Source organism: Galeopterus variegatus, unplaced genomic scaffold, assembly GCF_000696425.1.
Source record: "Galeopterus variegatus unplaced genomic scaffold, G_variegatus-3.0.2 Scaffold461, whole genome shotgun sequence".
Classification (NCBI taxonomy): domain Eukaryota; kingdom Metazoa; phylum Chordata; class Mammalia; order Dermoptera; family Cynocephalidae; genus Galeopterus; species Galeopterus variegatus.
Window position 1 is genome coordinate 525,160 of NW_007726572.1, and position 12,164 is coordinate 537,323.

The 12,164-nt window shown below is 38.8% G+C and overlaps 1 protein-coding gene across 1 annotated transcript in view; it reads left to right on the forward strand.

The window, feature by feature from the left end:
• Positions 1-325: 325 nt before the first annotated feature.
• LOC103587571 (chromosome unknown open reading frame, human C12orf55) overlaps positions 326-12,164 on the forward strand; it is a gene marked incomplete at its 3' end in the record, with an annotated part of 124,558 nt that continues 112,719 nt past the window's right edge. The window contains exons 1-3 of the mRNA XM_008569066.1: positions 326-672; positions 8,904-9,009; positions 11,465-11,608. Coding sequence (XP_008567288.1) covers positions 338-672; positions 8,904-9,009; positions 11,465-11,608 — 585 coding nt within the window. The remainder of the gene's footprint in view (positions 673-8,903; positions 9,010-11,464; positions 11,609-12,164) is intronic.

Here is a 12,164-nt window from a genome sequence, read left to right on the forward strand (position 1 = left end):
AGATAAACGAGACTATATGTTTCAAATGCTTAGAACAAGGCCTGACATACGTTAATGATCATCATCATCATCACTATTATCAGGTGGTCTGGATTTGTGAATGTAAATCTTCGGCTTTCTGTTCAGAACTCTCTATTCTATCTCATACAGCGGTGCCAAAGGGCAATACGGCAAAAGCCTCTGGATCATCATGCGTTTCCGGACCGGGTTCTTTCTTCCTTTGGCCTCCAGAGGCCGCTGTGTTTCCCGGAACGCGCGCCGGATGCGTGGTTGCCGCGCGACCGTCGCCTGGCAACCGCGTGTACACACACTCCCGACCGGCCCGAGTCGCGTCAATATGGCGGCACAGGGCGCCACCTGGAGCTCTCCATCCGAAGAGTCTCCCACATCGCTGTCGCCTCCAGAACGGCCGCCGCCGCCGCCCCCGCCCCCGACCTCGACCGCGGTTTCCAAGTCGCCCCTGGGGTCGAAGGCGAGCTCCCCGAGCCCGCTGCTTCGCTGCACCTGCTCCGAGGACTCGCTGCCCCTCGCCGTGTTTTATGGGCCGCTGGACGCTAAAAACCCACTCCTGACCTCTTGCGAGAAGGAGATCCGGGAGTTGTTAGGCTTTATGAGGAAAAAGAAGGCTTTAGCGACCACGGACGAACAGAAACATGAATTCCACCGGCGCTGGTAAGCGGAGGCAGGGCGCTGGGGAGGGCGCTGGCCGGAGAAGGGCGACTCTCGAGGCCAGAGGAGGTGACGCCTTTGAGGATGCAGGTGGTGGCCCCAGAGCTGGGTCAGCGTTGCCGACGCAGGGCCTGCCCCGAGGGCCCTGGAGATAAAAACAAAGTTTAAGAAACGAAGACTCATCGCTGTTACAACCCTTAACTCCTGGTAAAAGTTGTTATCTTGGCTTCCTGCTCAGGTCAAAATAAAAATCCACACAGAAATGTTTCATAACACGTTATTTCTTCTGTTTCTGAGTGTCTCCTAATGGCTCCTCTATGCCAATCAATTTTTGGCTCACACAGGGGTTTCACAGCTTTCCATGTTGTGGGTATACAATTTTGTATAAAGAGAAAAAGCAATAACTTTGAAGTAGTGGAGGTACTTGAAGAAGTTGGTTCTCGATACCATGAAGTATGTTATCCTGTGAACATGTGCTCTTTAATTGCTCTTTATATTGTTATTTAGGATTACAATGACTTTCTCTTGATTTTATGACTCATTCTGCATATCTGCCTTTTTTGGGGGTTCTATCACCACGTTATTACTGCAAACTGCAAACTGCAAACTACCTGGTTTTAAGTTTCTTTCCTGTTTATGTTACCATCTTTCTTTCCTGGTCAAATACATTGCAAACTGAACAGTTAAAACATAGACAAGTGGAAAAGAATACCAGTATAGTGAATAGTTTCAAGTTATATTTCTTATCATGCATTTAATATGAGGAAATAGTTTTAATTTATGTTTATTATTCATTCATTTCATCATACATTTAACAACTATTTATTGAGCACTTACTATCCATCAGGTACCGTTCTGGGAACTAGGAAAACATCAAATTAACAAAAATCCCTATGCTCATGGATCATACATTTTTGTGAGTGTTAACAGCTACTAAACAAATATGTAAGTAAGTAATTTTACAAGAGGATAAATGCTAGATAGAAAAATAGAGCAGGGAAAAGAGATGCAGGATATGGGATGAGAGCTGCAATTTGAAATGGGGTGGTAGGAAGCATGGTCAGGGAAGGTCAGGAAAAGTGGCCTTTGAGAAGGATGAGAAGGAGATATGGGAGCAATAGATGAGGATTTCTGTGAAAAAATAGGCCACACAGGGAGAATGGCAAGTGTGGAGGACCTGAGGTGGGCTTGTGATTGTGGAAAGAGCAAGTTTGGGGTAGGAGGGAGGGAGATCAAGAATTTAATTTTAAATGTATTGAGATATAATTCAACATCCAGGCATAACTCTTGTGTAGGTAGTTGGACATTTGAATCTGGAGGTTAGAGGAGATATACATTTGGGATTCAGCAGCATATTAATATTTAAATCATGACACTTGACGGAATAGCTAAGGGATTGAGTGTAGATGGAGTAGAGGAGAGTCCAAGGCCCTGGGATTCTCCAACATTGACATGTAGAGGCAATAAGAAGAAATCAGCAGAGACTAAGAAGGAGTGACCAAGGAGATAGGATGAAAACCAGTAAGTGCCTGGTGTACTGGAAGCAGGTGAGAAAGTGTTTCAAGGAGTGAGGAATGAAAAATGGTGGCAAATCCTACTGATGGGCCAAGTAATATGAGAATCAAAAATTGACCAAAGGGGCTGACCGGTTAGCTCAGTTAAAGCATAGTGTTATAACAATAAGGTCTAAGGGTTCTGATCTCACAGTGTAGGGGGGAGGCCAAAGAGAGCACATTACTTACCTAACCTATACGGATTTATATTTAAACTCTTTCTGTGTTTGTACTGTCTTCCCATCTCCACTACCAACATTCCAGTCTAAACCATCACCATTTCACATTTCCCCTGCACCCACTCTGTCACAGGTCTGTCCTTTACATACCAGTCAGGGTGATCTTTATAAATAACCCCCCACCCCCCACTCCTATCTAAAGTCTTTCTGTTGCTTACCATTGCTTTTAGAATAAAATTGAGATATTTTCTAATACCCTATAGGTTCTGAAGATATGGCCCTGCCTCCCTCTCTCATTTCAGCTCATCCCTCACTTCCTCAGGACTTTCAAGAGAAACAGTGTTTCTCACCCTAGAGGTTTTATATTTGCTGTCTCCTTTGTCTGAAATGTTCTTTCAAATATCTGGCTCTTTTTCTTCTTTCAGGTCTCAGCTCAGTTGTTACATCCTTAGAGTGGCCTTTTCTATCTACATTCACCCATCAATTTATGTTTTTTATTTATTTGCTTTCTTGTGTATTGTATGACTTCCCCATTAGAATGTAAGCTCCCTAGTGACTTTGGATAATGTGTCTCTTTTTAATTGCTCTATCTCTGGCAACTAGCCAAGGGGTTGGGACATAATCAATATTCAATAAATATTTAGTATTGAAATAATTCAAGGGTTATTATCCTTGTATTCTCAGTAATTGTGAATGTTGTATATAGGAAAGTAGATCAGGGCCAATCTGTAAGTACATATCTATCCCATCTTTAAATAGACTGTAAGAAATTACAAATGTTGGGGATTGACATGGACCTTAACAATCCAACTTGACACAATTTAGGTCTTTATGCGACAATTTTTATCAAATGCCTGTTGTGTGCTCGGTGCTGTGCTAGTCACTGGTCACACAGTGGCGAACAAAGTAGATATGGAAATCTGTGCTCAAGGAGCTTATAGTCTAGAGAGGGAGATAGACTTTCATTGAGTCACTAAGTCACACACAGACAAGTGCTATGAAAGAAGTAGCTGCTCAGCACTTGTATATGCCAGGCATTGTACTAGGCACTGGGGAATATAGTAGTGACCAGACAAAATTCCTTGCCCTCTTGAAGCTTATATTCCGGAGGGGGAACTAGACAATAAACATATCAAATATGTACATTTAATGGTAACCTAGAAAGTGATAAATGCTAGGGAGAAAAAGAAAGTGAAATATGCTCGGGGAAGGGGATTATGGGGTGGGAAACAGGATGTTCCAATTTTTAATAAGGTTGTCAGAGTAGATGAAACGAGCACAGGCTTAAAGAGAATATAGTGGGGGTCTGTTTTCAAATGAATTGTTAGGAAGGTAACATTAAGCTGAGATTAGAAGGATGCCTGGGAATCAATCAGGCGAACAGAGAGGATAAACGGGGAATAAGCATGTAGGAAGATCTTTGGCAGGAAGGAGCCAGATACTTTGGAGGAATGGACAAGAAGCCCTTTTAGCAGAGGCGTAGTGAATGGGGGTACAGTGGTATGTGTTGAGATTAGAGGGATATGTAGGGCTTTGGAAGGTTTTAGAGGCCATTTCAAAAAGTTTAGATTTATTCCAAATGCAGAGGGAAACCACTGGGTAGTTTTTCACAAGGGATTAACCATATGTGATTTTTGTTTTAAAGTATTTTGGTGATTATGTTCAAATGGAGCAAGGATGTTAGTCTGGAGACCAGTTAGGAGTCTAGGAGGTGGGAGTTGCTTCTATAACATATTTGACATATGGTTATTTTTTAAAATCAAAATTTGTTTCTTCTTATGACTATAGGAAGTTCCATAAGTATAAAATTCATAGTATCTAAAATATAAATTTTGATGATACCAGCAATGTCATTAAGTAAGAGTGTGATACATTTTTTTAAAATGTGCTTTTGTTATAAGCACATAAGATTTAGATATTCTTATACAGTTATGATTTTCTATTTTAGAACATTCTAAATATCCAGTGGCAGCTATAATTAATCAGGAATCCAAAGTACATTAACATTCTCCTCTTAAATGATGTACATTATATAGTATATATTATATATTTTGTGTTTAATCATTATGTAAGCCATTCCCAATAAGCAGCCTTAACCTGAACTGAGGGTTCACACACAAAAAAGTTTCTCTTTATTATATAACCTTGATTGACTTAACAAAGCTGGCATGTTTCTTTTATGAGTAACAAACCTAGTCATCATGATCTCATCTGTAAGGTTTAGAAGAATTAACTATTTTATCTACATAATTTAAGAATTCTAGCAAGACTTGGTGAATTTCTTGAATTCATTATATTTATTCTAATACTGTAGCATTTCATGAAGCAGTAAATGAAAGTGAAAAAGGTAAAAAATACACAAAACACCTCTCCCTTTTTAAACTTCTGTGGTTTATATTTGCCACATTACTTATTACTTGGTACTTGTATCTATTTTTCTACCCCCAAATGTTATTAATCAGTCCATGAAGGCAGGAATGTTTTGGCCCCCTCACTCAGTCAATGACTCAATCAACATCATTTAATTACCCAAATGAACTAATTGACATGTTTCTCTTGAGCCTGTTTCATTAACATTCCAACATGTACCTCGTAAATATTGGAGCCATCTTCAGTCCTTAAGTTTAGACCCTGTCTGTATTAGTCAGCTCAGGCTGCCATAACAAAATACCATAGACTGGATGGCTTAAACAACAGAAATTTATTTTCTTGAAATTCCGGAGGCTACAAGTCCCGGGTCAAGGTCTAGTAGGGTTGGTTGCTAGCAAGGACTCTTTTTCTGGCTTGTGGAAGGCTGCTTTGGCCTCACATCACCTTTCCTCTGAGCTAGCATGGATAGACTGGATGGCTTAAACAACAGAAATTTATTTTCTTGAAATTCCGGAGGCTACAAGTCCCAGGTCAAGGTCTAGTAGGGTTGGTTGCTAGCAAGGACTCTTTTTCTGGCTTGTGGAAGGCTGCTTTGGCCTCACATCACCTTTACTCTGAGCTAGCATGGAGAGAGAGAGCAAGCTTGTGGTGTGTCTTCTTGTAAGGGCATTAATCCCATCAGATGAGGATCCTACCTCTATGACCTCATTTAACCTCAATTGCTTCCTTAGTGGCCTCATCTCCAAATACAGCCACACTGGGAACTAGGGCTTCAACATATGAATTTTGAGGTGGGGGTGGAGGTGACATAAACATTCCCTCCATAACACTGTCATTATCTAGAAATTTATGAGATAGGATTGGACTTGGATTTTACTTAGAGGCATTTATACTTTCTGGGAGGGAGGGAAGGAGTATATGTTAATTAAATGAATAAATAAAATAAGCAATGATCTTCTAGCCTTTGAAACTCTGATTAGAAACCATGTTAAGAATACTGTATACTTTGTTTTTGCTTTACTTAGAAGGAAGCATAACACTAATTGGATTGACTAGAAATGTGGGCCCTTGAACTCTTCATAGAAAAGAATAAAATAAGAACAAAAAATGTTTTTTTCCTAATTATCTTTTTGTTTATTTATTCATTCTTTCAACAAATATCCATTGAGTTCCTACATGTACTAGATATTCATTACTTTGGAACTTGGCAATGAATAATATAATTGAGGTTCTTGCCCTCAGGGAGCTTATATTACAGAGGACTAGAAAATACAGTTATATAGTGGTTAAGAGAATAGACACCCTGAATCTCAGCTTCATAAGCTATATATTTGAGAAATTGATATTACCAATCTTGGGGTGGTTGTAAATGAAAAAAAACTCATGTAGGCGATGACCCAGTATAGCTAACACAATATTAAAGGAAAACAAAGTTGGAGGACTGGCAGAACTTAATTTCAAGACTTACTATAAAGCTACAGTAATCAAGACAGTGTGATATTGGTGAAAGAATAGACAAATAGATCAATGGAACAGAATACATGGCCCAGAAATAGACCTACATAAATATAGTCAACTGATCTTTGACCAAGGAGCAAAAGCAATACCATGGGGAAAAGACAGTCTTTTCAATAAATGGTCCTGGAACAACTAGATATCTACATGTGAAAAAACGAATCTACACCTAAGCTTTACACCCTTCACAAAAATTAACTCAAAATGGATCACATATCTAAATGTAAAATGCAATACTGTAAAATCCTAGAAGATAACGTAGGAGAAAATCTAGATGACCTTGGGTTCGATGATGATTTTTTACATACAACACCAAAGGCACGATCCATGAAAGAAAGAATTGGTAAACTGGATGTAATGGTCACTTTCAGGTGTCAGCTTGCTGAGATTAAGGGATACATAGAAACCTGGTAAAGCATTATTTTTGGGTGTGTCTATGAGGGTGTTTCCAGAAGAGATTAGCATGTAAGCCTGAAAGGACAGGGTGGGAAAGATCCACCCTCGATATGGGCAGGCACCATCCAATCTGCTGGGGGCCCAGAGAGAACAAAAAACAGAAGAAAATGCAAATCTCACTCTATTTCTACTGGAACTGCGATATGCTCTTCTCTCCTATTCGTGGATGTCTGAACTCAAGACTCTTTGGCCTTTGAGTTCCAGGACTTACATCAGCGGCACTTCTGGCTCGAAGGCCTTTGGTCTTGGACTGAGAAGCACACCCTCGGCCTCCCTGGTCCTGAGGTTCTTGGACTTGGACTGAGCCATGCTGCCAGTGTTCAGTTTGAAGATGGCCTGTTGTGAGACTTCTCAACCTTCACAACTGCATGAGCCCGTTCCCCTAAGAAATCCCCCCTCATATATTTATGCACATATCCTATTGGTTCTGTTTCTCTGGTGACACCTAATATGCTGGACTTCATTCAAATTAAAAATTTCTGTTCTGTGAAAGACACTGTCAAAAGAATAAAAAGATAAGTGGTAAAGTGGGAGAAAATATTTGCAAAAGACATATCTGATAAAGGACTGTTATCCAAAATATACTAAGAACTTTTAAAACTCAACAGTAAGAAAACAACCTGATTTTAAAAATGAATCAAAGATCTTAGACACCTCACCACAGAAGATATATAAATGGCAAATAAACATATGAAAAGATGCTGTACAAAATATGTCATCAGGGAAATGCAAATTAAGACAATGAGATACCCTGCATACCTATTAGAAAGGCCAAAATCCAGACCACTGACAATACCAGATGCTGGCAAAGATGTGAAGCAACAGGAACTCTCATTCATTGCTTGTGAAAATGCAAAATGGTGCAGCCACTGTGGAAGACAGTTTGGTGGTTTCTTACAAAATTAAACATACTCTTACCGCACTATTCAGCAATTGTGCTCCTTGGTATTTACCCAAAGGAACTGAAAACTTATGTCTGTATAAAAACCCACACACGGATATTTATGGTAGCTTTATTCTTAGGTGCCAAAACTTGTAAGCAACCAAGATGCCCCTTAGTAGATGAGTGAATAAATAAACTATGACACAGGCTTAGTAGATGAGTGAATAAATAAACTATGACACAGGACTGGCTGGTTAGCTTAGTTGGTTAGAGTGTGGTGCAGGTAACACTGTGGTCCAGGGTTCAATCAGCTGCCAAAAATTTTTAAAAAAAGTATATTGTTGAATTTACTAATTATCCAAAAATTAATTAAAAAAAAAAAAAAACAAAAAAAAAACTATGGTATATCCAGATAGTGGAATATTATTCAGTGCTAAATGAGCTATGAAAAGCTAAAAAAGTATATTGTTGAATTTACTAATTATCCAAAAATTAATTAAAAAAAAAAAACAAAAACAAAAAACTATGGTATATCCAGATAGTGGAATATTATTCAGTGCTAAATGAGCTATGAAAAGCCATGAAAAGACATGGAGGAAACTTAGATGCATTTTACTAAGTGAAAGAAGCCAATCTGAAAAGGCTACATACTGTGTGATTCCAACTGTATGAATTTCTGGAAAAGACAAAACTATGGGGACACTGAAAAGATCAATAGTTTACAGATATTAAGGGTGAAGGGAGGATGAGTAGGAAGAGCACAGATGGTTTTTAGGTCAGTGAAACTATTTTCTATGATACTATAATGGTGGAAACACCTCATTATACATTTGTCAAAACCCATAGAATGTACAACACGAAGAATGAACCCTAATGTAAACTATGGACTGGGGGACAATGAAGTTTCAGTGTGGGCTCATCAATTGTAACATATGTTTCTCTCTGGTGGGGGATGTTGATAACAGGGGAGGCTGTGCTTGTGTAGGGGTAGGGGGTATATAGGAAATCTCTACCTTCTGCTCAATTTTGCTGTAAACCTAAAACTACTCTAAAAAATAAAGTGTATTTTAAAAAAAATACATGTAAAGGGCTTCTGTCAGAGCTCAGTACATAGTAAGCAATAATTTTAACTATAATTACATTTATTATTAATAATTAGAAATTAACAGTGAAGCACATTGAAAAGACTTGGCACAAAAGTTTTTAAGGATTGCTTTCAAATTAATTGATGTTTCCTGCTAACTTTGAAGGTATCGCTTTATTTTATGATTTTTACAGTGCCACTTCTTTGTTTAATATCTGGACCAAATACGCCCCCAGGCTGCCAGCTGACTATTACAATGCAAAGCTTCTGAAGGTTGGAGATAGCCTTTGTCAAATGAAAGTAAGTGTCTTTGGAGCAAAGAGAGCCAAAATGAAACTCATTTGACTAATTATTATTATTATTTGGTTTGACATATTCCTATTTTGATTTTTTTCCTTAGAAAAAAAAATACGTGCAAATTTGAATGAGGTGCAGTAACCCAAAAAGTGTATGCCTTTTGATTTTGTAGTTGAGATTCCCCAGAGGTGAGAAATGCCAGAACAGACAGGCAGCTGGCTGGGGAGGGGCAGGAGCACAGCCCCGGTTAACAGAGGGTGTGGTAGGTGCACAACAGGAAACGCTGAGTCATCATGTTCCTACCTTACACAAAGGAGCCCAGACACCACTTCCTGTTGTTTTTCACATGGCTGGCCTTGCCCAGCGGACAACCCTCATGGCTCCTGGCCTTGCTGCTGTGTTGCCTGGTTCCCAGTGCCCTGTTTCAATGACTTTAAGCTCCTTCTTAATATTTTGCTGTATGTAATCGTGCTCTATTTGTAGTCCCATATGAACGCCTAGGTCTTGGAATACTGTAGACGTGTGAGCTCAGTTTGATAAGACCACACCATGGCTGGGTGTTCAGTTAATGATAATGTGCATTTTCCCCTGAAGCTCTGGCATAGGTCCAAATTATTCTAAGTTGTGTAAATGCTGGACAAAGAGTTATTTTATCCAAAGGGATTTGGGGCCAGACACGGCCAGTACTCAGTGTTTTCTCAGTCTTTGGTTTCTCAGCTTCATTTTGCTTCTCCATTTCTATTTTCTAGACTGTAATCATTTTGGTCAGTAAGTCAGATTTACCAAATAGAGGGTCAGATATGAGGAACTTTCATAATGAAGAACTAAGATTTATTTTCCCCTGCCAAAATTAGACAATAACCTTAGCACCATGTAAATGGACTATGGTTCTTGGAAACTTGAAAATATAGGGTCTGGAAAACTACAGAAAAAATCCAAAACAAACAGATGAGATCCAACTTGTAAGCTACATTCACGTAAAGTGAAGTAACAATTTGGGCAATAAGAAGAAAGCCCCTCTCCATCTTTCTGCTTCTCAGTATAAGCAGCTGGTAATACAAAGCACAGATTATTGTCTGAGGAGTATCCAGGTGGGTGGGGTGGACATTGGTGGAGGGAGGAGGAAGGAGCATGTTAGAAGCTGCTAAAGCAAGTTGGTGATGGGCAGTAGCTAAGGATTCAGAATGTTCCCGATAGAAAGGCCTGGCTGGGATATTTTAAAATTTACATAAAGGAAAAAAGAAAATGTTTTATCGGCTTTTTGCTGTTGGGTAAGTTGGTCACTGAAGGTATTTATAATCCTGAAAATGATCTTGAGTTGTTATTTTGCTTTCTAGCCTCTCTTTAATTTTATTTTAGTTATGGTAAAGATCATCTTGGGGAATAACCATGTTTCAAACCTACATTTGAATTTTTTATATTAATCAAGTTAGAATGGGAAAGATCCAGAATTTATTAGCGAGGATATAACAAACAAGTCACTAGAAGTATAAACAAAACAGTGTTTGACTGTGGAAGCCTCCCAAGGGGCTAGGTAACTGACAGGCAATTCACAGGCTGCTTTTCCTGGACACACAGTTGCAGGGGAGGAAGCTGAGGAAGGATTGCAATGACTCATGTTTACAACCCTGCTCACGTCCCCTGCCCCCAACTCCCCAGCTCAACTGTACCCCCGGGTTACAGAAATGAGGCATCTGACTCTAACGGGGACATAAGCATGAATTTGAATTTGAATTTAGATTAATAAGAATCCCATGGCTCAGACTTGCCCTGCTCACGTCCCCTGCCCCCAACTCCCCAGCTCAACTGTACCCCCGGGTTACAGAAATGAGGCATCTGACTCTAATGGGGACATAAGCATGAATTTGAATTTGAATTTAGATTAATAAGAATCCCATGGCTCAGACTTTTTTTTATTTGTCCTGATTGCAGCTTCAGAGAATGTTGACAGATGAAAGAGAGAGAGCTCACTCACCGTCTGTATTTATTTTCTTTCTTTCCTTCTCTTTTTTCTTTTCTTTCTTTTCCCCTCCTCTCCCTCTTTCCTTTTCTCACTCATTCCCCCCCCCACTTTTTTTAGCTTAAGCTGTATCAGAGAAGCAATACACATCTTCCTCTCTGACTGAATATGGGTTACCATGATCTGGTGATGTTGAGGTTTAGGGCTTGGATTTTGAGAATATGTAGATATTACCACACACAGTACAATAGTGAATATTCTCATCTTTGTGATCATCATGGTCCCATCTCACAATAGACTTGTGAGAATTAAATGAAATAATACACATGAATTGGGTAGTGCAGTGTCTGTCACATAATAATGGATCTGGAAAACAGTGATGTAGTAACAGTAATAATCAGCATTGATACTATTAAAATAACATGAATATTACTTAACTTAATAATGATAAGCAAAATGATATGTTGAATCTTTAATCAAGTCCTCATTTTATTTCAGGAATACAAACTGGCCCTTTTACAGTGCTATGGACGATATCTTCAGCAATTTAGTACCAATTTTGATGAGAATAAAGCAGATGTGAATCAATTCAAGACTGTCTTTTTTCCAAAAGGCTTTGGAGATAAAACTGCTGGACTTACAGTAAGATGACAGAGGCAGCTAAAGTAGATACAATTTATATTAGTTGTATAATATATCCTTTAGTTGACAGCTTCTAAATTTTCTTTGCTTAGCATAGCATTTAGCCATGGGCTATAAGTTGCTTAATAAATACTTTCAGTGCTGGATAAGAAAGTGAACTTATTAAACTTTGTAAAGGTGCTTTGGAGATTGTGTAGCTATGATCATCTAGCAGATGGTTATTGTTATAATAACTAATATTTATAGAGTGCTTCTGATTTACAAAGTACTTGGAAAACATTTGATCCTTACAATACTGTGATGAGTTAGATACTATTATTATCCCTATTTATAGAGAAAAATAAATCTGATAATACAGTTAGTGTAAAAAAGTGGCTCTTGAGATCAAACACCAATCTTTTGGTAGAAAAATTTTATACTTATTTCTACTATACCAGTATTACTATGTTAAGGCTATCATTGATTCACTGGTTGTATAGTTACCATGTGTTAGGTACTCTGTTAAATGCTTTATATGAATTATTATCTTGCAGCCTCATTACAATCCTAGGAGGTG